The 21,537-nt window shown below is 37.1% G+C and overlaps 2 protein-coding genes across 2 annotated transcripts; one reads left to right on the top strand and one right to left on the bottom strand.

Moving 5' to 3' along the window:
- Positions 1-1,009: 1,009 nt before the first annotated feature.
- LOC146908405 (zinc finger BED domain-containing protein RICESLEEPER 2-like) lies at positions 1,010-20,625 on the top strand. The gene is made up of 4 exons (XM_085723232.1): positions 1,010-1,670; positions 1,758-1,852; positions 19,241-19,279; positions 20,263-20,625. Coding segments are annotated over exons 1-4 (708 nt in total). The 5' UTR covers positions 1,010-1,097; the 3' UTR covers positions 20,264-20,625.
- LOC146908406 (uncharacterized) lies at positions 14,136-19,126 on the bottom strand. The gene has a single exon (XM_085723231.1). The coding sequence runs from the start codon at positions 18,036-18,038 to the stop codon at positions 15,516-15,518; it is 2,523 nt and encodes an 840-aa protein (XP_085579357.1). The 5' UTR covers positions 18,039-19,126; the 3' UTR covers positions 14,136-15,515.
- Positions 20,626-21,537: the final 912 nt, after the last annotated feature.

Here is a 21,537-nt window from a genome sequence, read left to right as displayed (position 1 = left end):
ACTTCTGTACCTGAAACAATGACATTGACCTAGATACTTCTTTTTTCATTTCATTTGATTTGGCGGTGTCATGTTGATTCATTTCATTGGTTCCTTTTTTCTTATGTTTAAATGCTTCTGTTATGTATTTTATGTTAGCTATCCATAGGTTCAAGTATATAACTTGTTGAAATGTCTATATTATTGTAGTATGGAGCATATGGATATGATTGGAGAAGGTCAAGATGAAACACAGTCTGTGGCATCTGAGAATAACAACACCAATAAGAAATCAATGTCAGGAGTTTGGAATTTTTTTGAGAAAATCGGTAAAGATATAAATGGCATAGAAAGGGCTGCATGCAATTTTTGCAAGAAAGATTTTGCTATAAAACAAAACCCCAAGTCTAAGAAAAATTATGGTACTTCACATCTCATGCGTCATGTTATTAGTTGCAAAATTATCTTGTCAAAACTTAATAGTCTTGAACAACCCTTTAGCATGACCGAAATCAACCAAAAAACTCATCGTAGTTTGCTTTCGGAAGCTATTGTTGCTCATGATCTTCCTTTTAGTTTTGTTGAGTATGGTAAAATCCGAGAGTGGGTGAAATATTTGAATCCTTCTGCTGAAATGGTCTGTAGGAATACCGAAGTTTCAGATATTGAAAAGATATATGATAGGGAAAGAATGAAGCTTAAGGATATCATGGCTAGGATTCCGAATAGAATTTGCTTAACTTCGGATCTTTGGACAGCAACTACAAGTGAAGGATATATCTGTTTAACCGCCCATTTTGTAGATGAAAACTAGAAGTTAGTAAGTTGTGTTCTGAACTTTTGTAGAATGAAACCTCCACACACTGGTATTGCATTGGAAGCAGCTCTGTTTGATTGCCTAAAGCAATGGGGAATAGATAAGAAGATATTTTCTATTACCTTGGATAATGCTTCAGCAAATGAGATTAGATGCGGGGTTAAGTTTAATGATTGTGTCAGTGATGCGGGGTTAAGTGTTAGCATTGGTCAAGTTTAATGATTGTGTCAGTGATGCGGGGTTAAGTGTTAGCATTGGTTTAAGATTAGATGTTTCTACGAGGTGGAACACCGGATATTTTATGCTTGAAAGTGCCTTGCAGTACAGAAAAGCATTTGAGATTTTTCAGGTGGCAGACAGGAACTTTAAACATTGTCCTTCTGATGAGGAATGGGAAAGGGCAGAAAGAATTTGTGAGTTCTTAGAACCATTTTATGATATCACAAACTTGATCTCAGGTTCGAACTATCCAACTGCAAATTTGTATTTTATGCAAGTATGGAAGGTTCAGTGCCTTTTAGAAAAACACAAAGTCAGTGATGATAAAGTGATTCGAGACATGTCCTTGGATATGATGGTGAAGTTTGAGAAGTATTGGACAAATTACAGTGTTGTACTAGCCTTCGGAGCTATTCTTGATCCACGCTTGAAGGATAAATTTTTGAAGTATTGCTATACTAAACTGGATGCTTTAACTGCTGAAGCTAAGCTTGGGAATTTGATGCGAAAATTTAAAAGGTTGTATGAAGAATATGTTAAATACTTTGCTAATCAAAACATTTCCCTTTCTCAATCATCATATGAGTCCATCTCATTGTCTAACCCATCTAGATCCAGTCAGGGGAACAAGACTAAGAAATCAAAGTTTACAAATGTAAGTTTTTTATGCTAACATAGTTATTAAATTTATTTCATCATATATTCTTGTTTTTAAATTACTAATATTGATTTAATATATTAGGACTTGCAAGACTTTAAAGCATGGAGCTCAAATGAGAGTACATCTGTCCCTGAAAAGAGTGAGTATGATATATATTTTGAGGAGGAATACATGCAAGTCGATGAAGAAAACAGTGAAGAGTTTGATGTACTTCTTTATTGGAAGGTTAATGAAAAAAAGTATCCAATGCTCTCTATTATGGCACGGGACGTGCTGAGCATTCCTGGCTCAGAAACCAAGAGAGAATCCACTCTCTAACTCTCAAATGAGAAAACTCAAGTTTTTATATATTTCAAATTGTGTGAATACATGAAGGAAATAGCCTTATTTATAGTAATCCTAGAGGCCATGGTAGTTGAAATAGTAATGGACACAAATTAGTAAATGGCAAACATGGCTTGTTGGCCTTATTGTTAATAGTAGAGTGGTGGAATATGAGGTATGTAACAGCCCAGGTGGGTCCCACACTCAGCCGTCCCACTACCCCGGCACTGTTACTCACAAGCTTAATCACTACCCCCCTTCTCTAGTAGTGTTTTTGCCTCCCGTGGGAATCGAACCTAGTACCTGGGGATAAGTACTACTTCAATGCATTCCCACTACCAATTGAGCTAGTAGCTCAATTGGTAGTGGGAATGCATTGAAGTAGTACTTATCCCCAGGTACTAGGTTCGATTCCCACGGGAGGCAAAAACACTACTAGAGAAGGGGGGTAGTGATTAAGCTTGTGAGTAACAGTGCCGGGGTAGTGGGACGGCTGAGTGTGGGACCCACCTGGGCTGTTACATGTTCTCGGAACTCACCCTGTTGGAACACTAGTTAAAGTCTAGTGAAAAAATTGGAAAGAAAGAAAACACTATGAGAAACTAGTGTGTGGGTATGTGACTTAAAAATGTCCCACATTGGAGAGTCACCCCAACTAGTAAGTGTTTATATAAGGGTGGGGTGACCTCCAAGGGTGTGCCCTTGGGGTACCCATTTTTGTGAACGGGTGAACGCTTACAAAATACATATATCACACGCGCGACGCCGCCGGCCGGGCCGGGCTTGGGCTTGGGTCGTGGGTCGTGGGTTGGAAAATTGATATATATTTTTTTGTCACTTGAAAATGTTAAATTAATTAATTAATTTTTCATTATACAAAAGCGTTCGCGTAACAAATTGATGTGTTACATTTCGACCCGATCCAAACCAGTATCCAGAAACTTCCGGATATTTCCAATTAAGAAAACGCGTTGCTTTGCTTAAGGATTAAGCAAACTTAATCCCCAAGTCACGCGTAAAACGTGTTTGCTTAAGGATTAAGCAAACTTAATCCCCAAGTAATTCTCGCGAACTCTGCCTATAAAAGGAGAGCTCCCCCCACTCATTCTTCACACCAAAATCTCACAGTTGATGCTTCCTGTGCGGTTTTCTCTCTTCTCCCTTTCGATTTTAAAAATCGTTCTTCTTCTTCTACTCCTTTCTGTCCCGTCGGTTTCGAATAGAGCGGTTACGTACCGTATCGAGTGGCTTCGATCAAACGATTGAACCATACTTTGAGGTGTAATTCTCGAGCGACTATATACTGTGCAGTATATACTCGTAACAGTGATCTGGGCTGTTTTATCCTGGAGACGGCGTGGTTGATAGTCTACCTTGCACAAACTAGGGTAGTGCCGCGAAACGTCTTAAAGAAAGCGACCTGGTCGTGACTCACCCAGTAATTTCGTTCGGTATATTTTTAATCGAAAACCAACATTTTTAAGACGATTCTAAAACCATGAGTACCAACAACGAAATTACTGGATCCGGAACAGCTGTCGATTTCAACAAACCGTTTAAGTTTCACGGTAGTAACTTCAAGCGTTGGCAAACAAAGATGATGTTTTTTCTAACTACTAAAAAGGTTGCCCACGTCTTGAAAAACAACGTACCTGTGATACCATCGATGTCGGTTCCTATGGAAACGACTAATAACGGTAAGTCAGCAGCGGCTACAGATGCTTCTGTATCTGCTACAAATGCTGAGTTGGAAAGGCTTAATGCCGAACATGCTGAAAAGGTGAAACAGGCCGAAAAGGATATACTCCTCTGGCAAGATGATGATTATCTGTGCAAGAATTACATTTTGAACTGTCTTGCGGATCATCTATATGATCTGCATCTGATTCATAAGACAGCTAAGGAAGTTTGGGATGCTCTTCAGAATAAATATAACACTGAAGAGGCTGGCTCAAAGAAATTTGCTGTGAGCCGGTACCTAAACTATAAGATGAACGACGAGAAATCTGTCGAAGAACAATCTCATGAGCTTCAGAAAATTGCTCATGAGATTTGTGTAGAAGGGATTCAATTACCTGAGCAGTTTCAGATTGCTGTGATAATTGATAAATTGCCCCCTGCTTGGAAGGACTTCAAGAATGCTCTTAGGCATAAGACTAAGGAGTTTTCTCTTGAAAGTCTGATTACTCGACTTCGTATTGAAGAAGAGGCAAGAAAACAAGAACTGAATGAAGAGGTGTTTGCTGTCTCGAACAACAACACTAAAAAGAAATCTGTGGGTGCTGTTCTGAAGCCTGCTGGCAAACAATTCAAGAATCAGAACCGCCCTGCAAATAAGAATTCCAATCGGAATAAGAATGGGAACCCTCAAAAGGTCCCAAGAGCTCAACCATCAAAGAATGACCCTGCTCAACCGTTTAATTGCTACAATTGCGGACAACCAGGTCATATGGCACGAAAGTGTAGAAACCCATCCACTCGACCGGCTCAAGCTCAGGCTCACTTGACAACAAATGAGGAGCAGCCGTATACTGCAATGATAACTGAAATCAACATGGTGGGTGGATCTAATGGTTGGTGGATAGACACTGGTGCATCTCGCCATGTCTGTTATGAACGTGCTATGTTCAAGACATACACTGCTGCTGAAGATCAGAAGGTGCTGTTGGGAGATTCTCACACCACTGAAGTTGCTGGAACCGGAGATGTGGAGCTGAAATTCACCTCCGGGAAGACTCTCATATTGAAGGATGTGCTGCACACTCCTAGAATTAGGAAGAATTTAGTTTCTGGCTTTTTACTGAATAAGGCTGGTTTTGAACAAATCATAGCATGTGATATGTACTCTATTACTAAGGATATGGTTTTTGTTGGGAAAGGGTATGCTACTGATGGTATGTTTAAGTTGAATCTTATGAATAAAATTTCTCCTTCTGCTTATATGTTGTGTGATTTTAATATTTGGCATGCACGACTCTGTCACGTTAATAAACGAATCATTTCTAATATGAGCAATCTCGGTTTAATTCCTAAGTTATCTTTGAATGAATTTGAAAAATGTCAGTTTTGTAGTCAAGCAAAAATAACAAAAGGATCTCATAAATCTGTAATAAGAGAAACCGAACCATTTGAATTAGTACATTCTGATATATGCGAACTTAATGGTAACTTGACTAGAAACGGGCAAAGATACTTTATAACTTTTATCGATGATTGCTCTGATTACACTTATGTGTATTTAATGAAAAACAAAAGTGATGCGCTTGATATGTTTAAAATTTTTGTCAAAGAAATTGAAACTCAATTCAATAAAAGAATCAAGCGCTATCGTAGTGACAGAGGCACCGAATACTTATCACACACATCCAATGAGTATTATAAAGAGCTCGGAATCATTCATGAAACTACTGCACCTTACTCACCTGAAATGAACGGTAAAGCGGAAAGAAAAAATAGAACCTTTACTGAGTTAGTAGTTGCAATCATGCTTAATTCCGGTGCAGCGCCTCATTGGTGGGGGGAAATCTTATTAACTGTTAGCTACGTGCTAAATAGAGTACCTAAAACTAAGAACAAAATTTCTCCTTATGAAATTTTGAAGAAAAGACAACCAAATTTGTCTTACATTCGAACATGGGGCTGTCTAGCCTATGTAAGGATTCCTAATCCCAAGAGAGTCAAACTAGCCAGTAGAGCCTATGAATGTGTATTCATTGGGTATGCCTTGAACAGTAAAGCATATAGGTTTTATGACCTAAAGGCTAAAGTGATCATAGAATCAAATGACGCCGATTTCTATGAAACGAAATTTCCCTTTCTATCGAGAGATAGTGGGGGTAATAGTGGGGGCGCAAACATGAACACTACACCTGATCACAATTCAGTAATCAGAAATAGTGATGAAAACATCATAACTGATGTTACAGAACTTCGAAGAAGTAAGAGAGCAAGAACTGCTAAAGAATATGGACCTGAATATGTGGTCAATACATTAGAAGAGGATCCATCAAATCTCAAAGAAGCTTTGTCTTCCTTGGATGCAGACTTATGGCAAGAAGCCATAAATGATGAAATGGATTCTCTATTGTCTAACGAAACTTGGCACTTGACTGAACTGCCTCCAGGCTGCAAACCAATAGGTTGTAAATGGATTTTGAAAAAGAAACTGAAACCTGATGGAACTGTTGATAAATACAAGGCACGCCTTGTAGCCAAAGGTTTCAGACAAAGAGAGAATATAGATTTTTTCGATACCTACTCACCAGTTACTCGAATCACATCCATAAGGGTACTAATTTCCTTGGCTGCTGTTAATAACTTGATAGTACACCAAATGGATGTGAAAACTGCTTTTTTGAATGGTGAGTTGGAAGAAGAAATCTATATGGAACAACCTGAAGGTTTTGTAGTTCATGGACAGGAAAGCAAAGTCTGTAAGTTAGACAAATCTCTGTATGGTCTAAAACAAGCCCCTAAGCAATGGCACGAAAAGTTTGACAACTTAATGATTACGAATGAGTTCAAAGTGAATGAAAGTGACAAATGTATCTACTACAAGTATGACAAAAACATTTGTACTATCATATGTCTATATGTAGACGACCTACTCATATTTGGGTCAAACATTCCTGCCATAAATTCTGTGAAATCACTGTTGAGTAACAACTTTGATATGAAAGACCTAGGAGAAGCTGACGTAATTCTTGGCATCAAGATTACTAGATCAAATAAAGGAATTTCCTTGGATCAGTCTCACTACGTTGAGAAGATATTAAGGAAATACAACTACTTTGATTGTAAACCTGCAAGCACACCCTATGATCCAAGTGTAAAACTTTTTAAGAACACTGGAGATAGTGTTAGACAAACTGAATATGCGAGCATCATTGGCAGTCTCAGATATGCCACTGATTGTACTAGACCCGACATTGCTTATGTCGTGGGACTCTTATGCAGATTTACAAGTAGGCCAAGCAAGGAGCATTGGCATGCTATTGAGAGAGTCATGAGATACTTGAAAGGGACTATGACATTAGGACTGCATTATCAAAAATATCCTGCTGTACTTGAAGGGTACAGTGATGCAGATTGGAACACCTTGTCGGATGATTCCAAAGCGACCAGCGACTATATATTTAGCATAGCTGGAGGAGCTGTTTCTTGGAAGTCTAAGAAACAAACTATCCTGGCTCAGTCCACAATGGAATCTGAGATGATAGCACTAGCTACTGCTAGTGAAGAAGCAAGTTGGCTAAGATCCTTGCTAGCTGAAATCCCTTTATGGGAGAAACCGTTACCAGCTGTGTTAATTCATTGTGATAGTACCGCGGCTATTGCAAAGATTAAGAATCGTTATTACAATGGTAAGAGACGACAGATAAGGCGAAAACACAGCACGATTAGAGAGTGTATCTCTAATGGAGCGGTTAGAGTTGATTTTGTACGTACGAATGAAAACTTAGCTGATCCTTTGACGAAAGGACTTAATAGAGAGAAAGTCCGAGAAACATCCAGTAGGATGGGACTAATGTCTATAGCCCACTAAATGATGGTAACCCGACCTATATGACTGGAGATCCCAAGATTTAGGTTCAATGGGTAAAAACAAGTCATGAAGTGGTAGAACATGCTATGAGAGAAAGAATATAGAAAGCATGATCCTGCAGCGAAAGAAGGATGAGTTAATAGTAACTCTTAATGAGATCTATACTCTAATTGAGTGGGGTACACAGCTACAGGAGTACCCTTGATAGACTCACCTATACGAATGTGGAACTTAGGCCGGTCCTATGCAATTTTGAGGCAGAATTTCTAGAGCATTCGTTAAAACCGGGATACACGTGCAGGGCCTTAAAACGCACGGGCTTTTAGAATACACCTATGAAAAGGTTTGTGTGTGGATTCTATGTCTGAGATAGAGTTCAATGCTGTAAGCAACTCTTGTTAAATCAGAATACCTTCCACTATGCAAAGGTTCAAGTTGTTAACAACACCTTTGTATATTAGCAAATCTTATGGAAACGTTTTACGTTATTTCTCGAAACCATTTTGAAGTCAAGTGGGGGATTGTTGGAACACTAGTTAAAGTCTAGTGAAAAAATTGGAAAGAAAGAAAACACTATGAGAAACTAGTGTGTGGGTATGTGACTTAAAAATGTCCCACATTGGAGAGTCACCCCAACTAGTAAGTGTTTATATAAGGGTGGGGTGACCTCCAAGGGTGTGCCCTTGGGGTACCCATTTTTGTGAACGGGTGAACGCTTACAAAATACATATATCACACGCGCGACGCCGCCGGCCGGGCCGGGCTTGGGCTTGGGTCGTGGGTCGTGGGTTGGAAAATTGATATATATTTTTTTGTCACTTGAAAATGTTAAATTAATTAATTAATTTTTCATTATACAAAAGCGTTCGCGTAACAAATTGATGTGTTACATTTCGACCCGATCCAAACCAGTATCCAGAAACTTCCGGATATTTCCAATTAAGAAAACGCGTTGCTTTGCTTAAGGATTAAGCAAACTTAATCCCCAAGTCACGCGTAAAACGTGTTTGCTTAAGGATTAAGCAAACTTAATCCCCAAGTAATTCTCGCGAACTCTGCCTATAAAAGGAGAGCTCCCCCCACTCATTCTTCACACCAAAATCTCACAGTTGATGCTTCCTGTGCGGTTTTCTCTCTTCTCCCTTTCGATTTTAAAAATCGTTCTTCTTCTTCTACTCCTTTCTGTCCCGTCGGTTTCGAATAGAGCGGTTACGTACCGTATCGAGTGGCTTCGATCAAACGATTGAACCATACTTTGAGGTGTAATTCTCGAGCGACTATATACTGTGCAGTATATACTCGTAACAGTGATCTGGGCTGTTTTATCCTGGAGACGGCGTGGTTGATAGTCTACCTTGCACAAACTAGGGTAGTGCCGCGAAACGTCTTAAAGAAAGCGACCTGGTCGTGACTCACCCAGTAATTTCGTTCGGTATATTTTTAATCGAAAACCAACACACCCCTTCGTTGTTTGTGATTGCTGGCTTGGCCCTGCGGTTGCGAAACCGTAGTTATATAGGTTATGAGTCTTGGAGTCAAGTGCATGCCTTTCGTGAGGACTTGTCTTGTGTCGTCGGTTATTTTGGGGAAAAGCACCGCTCTGATAGTGACACGGGAAAAGGGATATGCTTACTTATTTAATTTTGTGCAAGAAAACCATTGTCTATGATGTAAAATGAAATATTTTCAAAAGAAAAAGATTCGATGTTATTATTACTATAATTTTTAATGAAGTGAAATATGAATTATGTTTGTTATGAGTCAATGTGATATCCTAAATTTTGTGGAAGAATTCCTATATCATTAGAGAAGTTTTTATTTGACACTTTCCGCTACGAATCAAACTCTATTTTTAATAAAATAATAGCAATAATTATTCTTGGGATTTAGGGTGTCACAATTGGTATCAGAGCTGGTCTGTCCAATCAGACCTTGTGGGTCATGTGATGTCAGTCATGTGCGTATTGTACATGTGTGTGTCTTTATTAACTGTCTGATTTATGTGAATTGTTTGTCTATATTTTGGTAGATCCTTGTGTTGGTAATCTCTCTGTGTGCACTCTTGATTTGTATATTCTATTGTTTGTGAGTAGCTAGAGTATTAATTTTAAACGTTAAGATATTTTCGTAGTTGACAGTTGGTTAAAAAATAAAATCTTATTCTTTGAACTTTTTTTGTAGAGTTTGAGTAAAAACTGATGAATTTCTGTAGAATTTGATAGTTTAGTACTTATTATGAGATACTGCATGATGCTCTAAAGGATCATTGTTCGTTAAAATAAAAAAAATGAAAGCCTAGATTTTGTTCCTTGTCTCAATTTTTTTTTATTTGTTTAATTTTTATTTTTTTTTCTTTTGGGAAAGTTTTTATGAACTGATTCTATTACCATTTTATTCTATGGCTTGGCTTAATGTACAAAAAAAAAAAAATGTATGCCCTAAATTTTGTTTGTATGACATGCTCATGGAATGACTTGTTTTTGCAATTTTTGTATGTGTATCCTTCCTTCCTCCATGGCGTGGAATGACTTAATATTTTGTTGATTGTGCATCCTCCCTTCCTGCATAACAGCATAATATTAAGATGCCTTTATCTTAATACCATGTCTTTATTTTTAACTTTCTTGAATTTTTGTATAAAAAAAAAAAGTTGGCCTAAAATGCCAAAAGTAATAATAATAACTTAGTGATGTTTGATTTCAAGAAACTAATATGCTAGTAGTTGCCTTCATTAAAAATAAATAAATAAATCTGAATATGAGACTTATCAACATGTTTGTTGCTTCTCTCAAATTTCATTAGCCAACGTATTTAAGTTATTTAGTTTTGTGTACTATGATTAAGTTAGCGTAAAATTTAATTTGAGTCATTATTTGATTATGCAATGATGCTTTTCTCTTCTTCTATAAATGTATACATTGATTAAGTATTGAATGAGTACATACCGTGAAGACCTTATGTGTGACCAATGTGTTTTGTGATTTTTAAGGTTGTGTGAACTTTACTTGTACAGTCCATTTTAAACCATAAGTTGCATTGGTGTAGTTCCTTTTCCATTGTGAACTGGTGTTGTATGTTCGAGTAGGTGCTTTAATTTAGAAGGGGATACATATGAGTTTCTTTTGTTTGTCCCTTGGTGAATATTGTGCTTAGGTTATGTGCATTAGCTGTTAGGATTGAATTGTTTATCCTATGTTTTATAGACCTAATCTATCGATAATTTTCGAAGTCCTCTCTTTAATCTTGAAGATGTGAGTCGATAGATTGGTTAACGGGAGTACCTCAGAAGTAATCATTATAAAGATATGATTGAATTTAAGTGGTGATAATTGAGGATACTGTTAAATTCTAATCTTTATGTTCTATGGATGCGTGTCTTACGAAATTTTGTGTTTCTTGTGTGGATATTTAGTGAAATTTTTTAGTTGTGTTGTTATAAAGTTAAGGTGAGTTAGTGTTTCAAATATTATACATTTAAGATATTTAAGTGAGAATTTAAACCCATTCCCATGAGCTTTGAATTTCGAGGACGAAATTCTTTTAAGGGGGGTAGAGTTGTAACACCCCAAATTTTTCAAATAAAGTTTCCATATATCTAAATATATATTCATGGTATAAATCTCTAATTATTATTTTTAAGTGATTTTATGTGTAAATGTAGGTTGCTTTTTATTGTGACATTCTATGGATTAATAATAAGTGTCTGTATATTTTATTCTAACCAATTCTTACTTTCAACTTATTTAAATATTTGTTTTATAAATAATTATATTAGTTTTAGATTGTTATTATTTTAGTAGCACTACCTTATTAATTATAAGTTCGATGAATAAATTCATATATCATATTGATACACATTTACTATTAGTTGCTAAGAATATAATTAGAACTAAAATTAGTTTCTTCAAAAATAAACATATAAATATAAAAGATTGGAGGACACGCAAATTGAAACAATTAGTAGGTATTAGGTGATGTAAATCATTAGCCAAAAAGCCCATCTACTTAGCCGATGTATATAAGCTCCCCAGGTGACCTAATTATCCAGAGGAGAACAAATAGAAAGTTCAGCCGCCGCATGGAGAAGAAACAAAAAAATGGTGGACTATTTGAGTAGAAAACAACGATGATCATGCGACACTTGATGAGGACAGGATTTATTAAATGAGTTGTTCAAGTTTGTTTGCTAAATCTTCAATCAGGTATGGGGTGAGAGAGAAGAGTTCGAGATCATGAGTGTAAATTAATTGGGATGAACGGGAAAGCCGTATTTCCCAAAGTTCATTCGGGGCTCACCGCGACGGTTGTAGCCCTTTGAGAGAATAATTAATTAATGTGCAAATTTAGATGTGGGAGGTTAAAAGAAGAATTAGAAACATTATTAAGGTGTTGCTTGATTTAAACTATGTGAATATGTGGTATTTGAAGTCATGGATAAATTTGTGGTTGTTTATGCTTGATTTGCTGCAACTATTTAGATTGATTACTTATTTAATGATTGATATATATGTGATGTTATGTATTAGAAGTTGAAATTGTAGTGGTGTCGTATGCCTAGTATAAATAATAGTTTATTTTTTTTAAGTGATTTTATAGAGATAATAATTGAAATTATTCTTACTATCTTTGAATGTGTTTGAAATAAGATTTATTCTCCTTATAGATGTGTCTTGGATACCATAGTGCTAAATGTATTATTTTAAGATGTGTAAATGAAATATATTATTTGACTATGTGATATTTGAAGATGTATATGATTTAAAGATGTGGTATGTAAAGATGTGATATTTAAGAAGTATAGTTGATGTATTATTTGACTAAGTGTAATTTGTGAATTTGACTAAGTGTAATTTGTGAATTACTTGATGATGTGAAATTGATGTGTTAATTGATGATGTATAACTGAAGTGCTATTTAATGATGTGTATTTGATAATGATGCTATTTAAAGATGTGTTATATAATGAAGTGCTATTTGGAAGATGTGTGATTTAAATATGTGTTATTTATGATGCTTATGTTGATGCGATGTTTAAGATGTTGATGTTTATCGTTTGATGATGTTGACCATTAATGTCATAAAGTTGTAAGTGTCGGTCTAAGTTGCAAGAATTTAAGAAGTTGTCCATGATTATGAAGTTGTATAAGATGTTCACGTTGTTGTCTAAGTTGTAGGAAGATTGAGTCCATTGCATACCCATTAAAGTTGGGGGCTTTAGGCCCGGCAGCCATTGTGCTCATTAAAGTTGGGGGCTTTAGGCCCGGCAGCCATTGTGCTCATTAAAGTTGGGGGCTTTAGGCCCGGCAGCCATTGTGCTCATTAAAGTTGGGGGCTTTAAGCCCGGCAGACTTTGTGCTCACATGTTGAAGAGCCTAATTACGCTCATTTACGTTGTTGAATGGTACCACATGCATTTGCATATCAAGAAGTTTCACGATGATTTAAGTTGTTAAGTTGTTAAGAGTGCATTGTCAAGTTGAGTCGTGTGTTGTGACTACATGTGTTGTGACTAGTTGGAATTGAATTGTGACATTGTGTTTGTGAAGTTTTTTTTTGGTTCTTAAGTTGTAATGATATTTCCTACTAATATAGATTGAGATGATATAGTATATTCTTCAAGGTTCTGAATATTATGTTTGTGATGTGAAACGACTTTGACTTAATTGCTTACGTGTTCTTCTCATTTTTTTATACTATTACATGTTCTCGGAACTCACCCCTTCGTTGTTTGTGATTGCTGGCTTGGCCCTGCGGTTGCGAAACCGTAGTTACATAGGTTATGAGTCTTGGAGTCAAGTGCATGCCTTTCGTGAGGACTTGTCTTGTGTCGTCGGTTATTTTGGGGAAAAGCACCGCTCTGATAGTGACACGGGAAAAGGGATATGCTTACTTATTTAATTTTGTGCAAGAAAACCATTGTCTATGATGTAAAATGAAATATTTTCAAAAGAAAAAGATTCGATGTTATTATTACTATAATTTTTAATGAAGTGAAATATGAATTATGTTTGTTATGAGTCAATGTGATATCCTAAATTTTGTGGAAGAATTCCTATATCATTAGAGAAGTTTTTATTTGACACTTTCCGCTACGAATCAAACTCTATTTTTAATAAAATAATAGCAATAATTATTCTTGGGATTTAGGGTGTCACAAGGTAAGGGATGATGCAAGGTAGGACTTATTGTTAATAGTAGAGTGGTGGAATATGAGGTAAGGGATGATGCAATTAATCTGTATCATTCTCCCCGGGTTGAACAGAACTCGTCCTCGAGTTTATATCAAGTTCATCATCCAGATATGGTGAAAGGTCGGCAACATTGAAGGTTGCTGAGACACCATAGGTTCCTGGCAATTCTACCTTGTAAGCATTGTCATTGATTTTTTGTACTATTTTGAAAGGACCATCAGCTCTTGGTGACAACTTGGCATTTGGTTGTTTTGGAAATCGTTCTTTACGCAAATGTATCCATACCAAATCTCCAATTTTTAAGATTTGTTGTCTTCTGTGCTTGTCACGATTAGTCTTGTATCGTGAATTTTGCTGAATTATCCGTTGGCGAACTTGTTCATGCAGTTTCTTGATCTCTTTTGCTCTGCTTTCTGCATCTGCACTATACTGATGTTTATCTGATGATGGAGTCAAGTCTAACGGACTGTGTGGTCGAGTTCCGTATGCTACCTCAAAAGGACATTTTCCAGTAGCTTGATTAGTTGAATTATTGTATGCAAATTCAACTTGTGCCAAGATGAGATCCCATTGTTTTAGATTTTTACCGACAAAGCTCCGAAGTAGGTTTCCCAAAATCCTGTTAACAGCTTCAGTTTGTCCATCTGTCTGGGGATGACTAGCACTACTGAACTGGAGTTTAGTACCCATCTTCCTCCATAAGGTTCTCCAAAAATGACTTAAGAATTTAACATCCCTATCAGAAGTGATGGTTTTTGGAATTCCATGAAGACGAACAATTTCCTTGAAGTATAAGTCAGCAACTTGAACGGCATCATTAGTCTTTTGACATGGGATGAAATGAGCCATCTTTGAAAATCTATCCACAACTACCATCACAGAATCCTTCTGGCGTTGAGTCCGAGGTAATCCAAGGACAAAGTCCATGCTAACATCTTCCCAAGGTGCTTCTGGAACAGGGAGTGGCATATAAAAACCAGTGTTTTGGCTTTTGGCCTTTGCCAAATGACAGACTCGACATCTTTGAATATGTTTGTAGACATCTCTTTCAAGTCTTGGCCAATAGAAATTTTCTTTCACTAAAGCAACAGTTTTATCTCGTCCAAAATGACCTGCTAATCCTCCATCATGGGCTTCCCAAATAATTGCTTCACGTAGAGAGCACTGAGGAATACATAAGGTTTTTCCTTTGAACAAAAATCCCTCATGTCTGTAGTAGTCCTGAGAGGATTGTGAATCAGTGGCATTCCAAGACTTTTGTAAATCTGGATCATCTTTGTATAACTCTTTGACTGTCTCAAATCCAATAACTTTCATTTGCATAGTGGCAAGTAGGGTATGACGCCTGCTAAGAGCATCTGCAACAACATTTTGAACACCCGCCTTATGTTTAAGTAAAAAAGGATAAGCTTGTAAAAACTCACTCCAAGCGGCATGTCTGCGATTGATCTTTTGTTGAGAATTCAAATGCTTGAGGGCTTCATGATCAGAATAAAGAATAAATTCTTTATTCAACAAGTAATGACTCCAATGTTGCAAGGCTCGGACAATGGCATAAAATTCTTTATCATAGGTTGAGTATCTAAGTTTACCATTGTTGAGCTTTTCACTAAAGAAGGCTATAGGATGACCTTCTTGACATAGAACCGCGCCAATTCCTGAATTGGAAGCGTCACAACTTACTTCGAACACCTGGTCAAAGTTGGGAAGGGCTAGCACTGGTGTTTCAGTCAAAAGTTGTTTTAGGTTGTCAAAACTTTTTTGTGCTTGCTCGGTCCATTAGAATTGATCTCCCTTTATGCAATCTGTAAGCGGGGCAGCAACAGAGCTAAAATTCTTGATGAACCTTCTATAAAATGAAGCTAATCCATGGAAACTTCTCACATCATGAATTGATTTTGGAATAGGCCAACTATTGATGGCTTCAACCTTGCTGGGGTCAACTCGAATACCTTCAGCAGTGATTATGTAACCTAGGAAAGTAATCTCGTTGGTTAGGAAGGAACATTTCTTCAAATTTGCATAGAGTTTTTGTTCGCGAAGAGTTTGTAACACTTGTCGAAGCTGCTCTAAGTGTTCCTCCTTGTGTTTGCTGTAGATCAAGATATCGTCAAAGTAGACCACTACAAACTTGCCAATGAATGGTCGAAGTACTTGATTCATGAGACGCATGAAGGTACTTGGAGCATCAGATAACCCAAAGGGCATCACTGTCCATTCATATAAACCATCTCTGGTTTTAAATGCAGTCTTCCATTCATCTCCTGGCCTAAGCCTGATTTGATGGTATCCACTTCGAAGATCAATCTTTGAAAAGATGGTGGCACCATGCAACTGATCTAATAAATCATCAAGTCTAGGTATCGGAAATCGATACTTGATGGTAATCTTGTTGACAGCTCGACTATCAACACACATTCTCCAGCTTCCATCCTTTTTGGGGACTAAAATTGCAGGAACAGCACAAGGGCTAACACTTTCCTGTATTAGTCCTTTCCTCAGCAATTCTTCGACTTGACGTGTAATTTCAGCATGTTCTTGTGGACTCATTCTATAAGCTGGTCTATTAGGAATGACAGCTCCAGGAATAAAGTCAATAGCATGTTGAATGTCTCGCATTGGCTGCAATCCTTGTGGAACAGCTTCTGGTACAACATCTGGGAATTCACTGAGCATTTGTTCAATTTCTACTGGAAGGACAGTTTCTGCATTTTCTTCGAACAATAGGATAAAGCTCATGGTTTGGACTTCATCCAAAGCTTCTTTGAACTGAGTCTTAGTGATTAAAGACACTAATGGCTTGGACTCATTTTTGTTTTTATCAAGTCCACTCGGTGGTAATGGAGTTAACTTGATTTTTAATCCATCTTTGACAAAGGAGTAGGTATTGGCATAACAATCATGATGGGCACGACGATCGTATTGCCAGGGTCTTCCAAGGAGAAGATGACATGCATCCATTGGAACGACATCACACCAAACTTGATCTTGATACTTCTGACCAATGGAAAAATTCACAAGGCAACGCTTTGTAACCTTCACTTCACTACCTTTGTTGAGCCATTGTAGTTTGTAAGGATGAGGATGACTTTGTGTTGGCATCTTTAACTTCTCTACCATGTAGTTCGACACCACATTTTCACAACTACCACTGTCTATTATAACATCACAAACTTTTCCAGCAGTGGTGCAACGAGTATGGAAAATGTTTTTCCTCAACCAATGCTCTTCTTGAGCTGACATCGCGTGTAGGCTTCGTCTGATCACCAGAGACTCGCCATGATCAGCAACAATGAGCTCTTCATCATAAATTGGCTCTAACTCTGCATCTTTTTCAGGTTCATCTCGGTTTGTTTCCTCATCAGCTTCTTCATAAGCTTCGCCTTTGATGATGGTGATGGTTCTTCGCGTTGGACAATTTGAAGCTATATGTCCAAAACCATGACATTTGAAACATTTGGTAGCTTTGGGTTTATTTTCTGCAGTGGGTTTAGGAGAAGGTTTTGCAGAAGTACTAGGCTGATCGTTGTCTGTTTTACGGGGATAAGAAGAATTCTCAGTGGAGGAAAAGTTCCTATAAGAATGCTTCTTGGGTAAATGTTTCTCCACTCGTATGGCTAAACGAATAACATCGTCTAATGACCAGTATTGTTGGAGTTGAACTGGATGAGCAACGTCAGTGTTTAATCCACCAAGGTAACGAGCTATTGTTTGCTCCTCCCTTTCATGAATGTCGCACTTCATCATTAACTTCTCAAATTCTCTAGTGTATTCTTCTACAGACAAGTTTTTTTGACGAAGGTTCTGTAGTTGAATAAAATTATCTTGATAATAGTGAGAAGGTAAGAACTTTTTGCTTAGTTCTCGACGCATCTTTTCCCAAGTCTTGATCTTGCTTTTTCCATCACGGGCTCGCTTCATTTTTAGATTATCCCACCAAATTGAAGCATGTTTCTTCAATTTGACAGCAATGATCTTCACTTTCTTTTCTTCAAGTATCTCTTTATACTCAAAGACCTGTTCAACAGTTTGGAGCCAATCAATGAACTCATCTGGATGTAGCTTTCCTTCAAAATCAGGAATATCTACCTTGATGTCGTTGTCTCTGAATGATTGTCTTTGTGGACGACGACTTCTTAATGATGATGATTCGCTACTTGATTCATCAACGTCTGATTGCATGTGTCGAGCTTCCAATTGTGCTTGTTGTGCATTTACAGTTTCTTCTAACTGTTGGATTTGTCTTCTCATTTCTTCCATTTGAATATCTCTAAGTGTTTGGTCGTTTTTTCTTGGAGGCATTTTTTTTTTTTTTTGAGACAAAATGAGTATAAGTACTAAAAATAGAATAATTCTTTTCTGATGTGGAAGATCAGATTAAACTGCAACCACAGAGCATAATAGGAATTGTCTCTTATAATAGCACTAAAAAGGAAGGATTTCTTGAAAAATCACAAATTTTAACAGGGGTAAAATTGTAATTTCTGAAAGAACAGGGGCACTTTTGCAATTTCAAAAAATACATGGGTAATTCTGCAATTTTTGAAAGTTGAGGGGCAATTTTGCAATTTCAGAAAATTTTGGGGAAAAACTGCAATTACGGAAAAGTTTTGGGGCAAATTTGTAATTTCAGGAAATTTTGGGTGACTGGGTGATGACGTGGCACAAAGTGACATGTGGCAGCCAGGTGGCGGCTGACTTGTCGATGACTGGACAGGTCAGGGGTGATGTGTCAGATTGACACGTGGTGGAAATCGATTGGCTGGAAGTGACACGTGGCAGCTGAGGTGGTGCTGACTGGGTCGTCTTCAACCTCTGATTTTTCCGCCGGCGGCGGGTGGTGGTCCGGTGAGAACTCCGGCGAGGCGTTTGACGGCTCGTGGAGGCTCCGTTGGTGACAAAAACCTCCAGTCCAAGGTTTTTCGGCCTTCCGAACGCAATGGCGGCTTTAGTTTTGTGAAAAAATGGCCGCAAAGTAGAGTTTCGAGGGTGGCAGCTCTTAAACTCTAAGAACAGCCTTAGAAAACTCAAACTTTCCGTTGATTCTTGCACTCAAACTCAACTTCGGATTTGGAACCTTGCTCTGATGCCAAAATGGCTCAGAAACCAAGAGAGAATCCACTCTCTAACTCTCAAATGAGAAAACTCAAGTTTTTATATATTTCAAATTGTGTGAATACATGAAGGAAATGGCCTTATTTATAGTAATCCTAGAGGCCATGGTAGTTGAAATAGTAATGGACACAAATTAGTAAATGGCAAACATGGCTTGTTGGCCTTATTGTTAATAGTAGAGTGGTGGAATATGAGGTAAGGGATGATGCAAGGTAGGACTTATTGTTAATAGTAGAGTGGTGGAATATGAGGTAAGGGATGATGCAATTAATCTGTATCAATTCCCATCACCACGGTTGCATCAGAGTCGTCTTTCAGCATTGGTGGACGTGTTTTAACCAAGTATAGGAGTTCCACGCTTCCAGAACACATTCAGATGTTGATCTGCACTCGGAGTTGGCTGCATGGCTTTTCAGAAAATATTTCTGGTAATAATACTCTCTGCTTTGCACTTTGATTTTATCTGAAATGGATTCTGATTTGTAGCTGCAATAGTTAATGAAACTGACATGAAGTATGCTATAGATCAATTTGTGAATAAATGCTTCAGGATGTCATAATTTTTGGTGAAAATTATCCAGTGACAAATTACATTTTCTGAACTATTCTGATGCTTACAGTTTAGTGATTTACACATTGCATTATCCTACTGTGTTATATAATGCATACTCTCTAATTTTAACACTAATGAGAGTGGTGGACTATTTATCTTATGCATATGAACTTGAATCATATCTGAAATTTCAATGCAGTTATCTAGTTGACAGTTTATATAATAGATGGGAAGATACTTTGCATTAAATTAAAAAGCCAGAATCCTTACATAGTCTTGAACAACCCTTTAGCATGACCGAAATCAACCAAAAAACTCTTGTTTGTATTTAAGTGCTATAAAGTTGATACATCAGTTTGTGGAGACTTGCTTTTTTTAATTTTGTAGTACTTTAACTGAGACTTACATGAAACCTCTTCATGAAATTCTTTAAAAAGCTCAAAAACTTCAAACATGAGTAACATTTTGACAGTTAGGAATGTACATATTTGGTGTTGTACATTTTTACAGCTACGTTTTAGAATAGTGAAAGTGAAACGAATTTGTTCGTGCTTTGCTTAACATATATGCTTTTGTGTTCTTTGTGACCAATATACAGATTATACTCTAGAAAGTAAGAAGTTATGGTTAGTGGATAGTTCTTCTGAAATTTCAATTGGATACTTAGACTAATATGTATTGTTCATGAACTCATATTGGAATTTTCCCTCTGGCTTTGTGGATGGGACTGCCAAAATGTAATACTGCCAGCTTTATTAAGTAGTCAAATTCTGTAATTTAACAGTGTCTTTTTGGATCATTGGAATGGAATATGATGTGGTTCTACTGTGTTATATAATGTTGTAATCTTATTCACAGATGAAGATGAAAGTAATACCGAGGATGAGGGATTGACTGATGCAGCTGGTCAAGGGGTTTATTGACTCGTGTTGGAATGAAGCAGAAAAATCGAATGGATTCTTATTGATGTTGAATTTTGTTAGGTGTTGGATTTTGTTGGATAGTAGCACTGTTATTATTGTTATTGATCTTATTGATGTTGAATTTTGTTAGGTGTTGGATTTTGTTGGAAAGTAGCACTGTTATTATTGTTATTGATGTTATGTTTCAAGAAATTGGTGATGTAATATGACACTGAATTTGAATGAGGTATTTTCTTAAGTTGGTGATGTAATAGGACATTGAATTTGAATGTTATTATTGATGTTATGTTTCAAGAAAGTAGCTAAAGTATTTAAATATTCTAAAGGGTTGGTATTGAAAAAAAATAGGAAAGTTTTTTTCTGGAAAAAAGTTAAAAAAAAAAGATTTTTTTTTTTAAAAAAAACTCGCCGAAGCACCGCCGGTGACCGGAGCGCCGCCGTGAATTGCCGGAGCACCGCCGCCAGATCACAGGCTGCTCCGGCGTTGACCAGGTGTTGACCACAGCCATCAACTAAAAATCTGACAAAAAAAGAGAGTTTTTATTTAAAAATTGGGGCTTTTAGCCCTTTGGGACCTATTGTTTATTTAATGGGCTTAGCATATTTGGGGCCTATGTGAAATGGGGCCTGTTTTGTTTGCTGCTTTTTAAGCCCCCTTAACATGTGGGTTGGGGCCTAAATGTTGAAGCCCCATCAAATTGACAGCTCTATTATTGATATCGTTAGGTGTATATTATCGAAACCAAATTAGTTTGATGGCACACCTTTGTTGCTAAGTGATTTTCTCAACATGTTATGCACTATTCGTCAGTGCCATATATTCCAAATGGTTGTCAACCATGTTTTTCTAAATGGTGAGTGATGCAGTATGAAAAGAAAATCCAATTCGAGCTTGGATAAATTCTAGATGGACCCTTAGCATTTGTACAATACTCTTAGCATTTGTACCCTTAGAAAATCCAATACTCTTAGCATTTGTACTTGTATCAGTGAGCTTAGGATGAATTCTAGATGGACCCTCCTAAGATGTTTCTCATAATTCGGGGAAGTGTGCAAGTTGAAAAATATGGTCTTAAACAAGCTCATCAATCTTGATTTGAGAAACTCGCCATTGTGCTTGCATCACTTGGTTTCCACTCTAGTGTTCAAGATTCTTCCATGTTTATCAAGTCCATTTTCCATGTCGCATTATATTTTCTTTATATGTTGA

The sequence above is a fragment of the Medicago sativa genome, chromosome 7 (assembly GCF_051527215.1).
Source record: "Medicago sativa cultivar Bolivia chromosome 7, Bolivia_mono, whole genome shotgun sequence".
Taxonomy (NCBI): Eukaryota; Viridiplantae; Streptophyta; class Magnoliopsida; order Fabales; family Fabaceae; genus Medicago; species Medicago sativa.
This window is presented reverse-complemented; position numbering and strand designations above follow the sequence as displayed.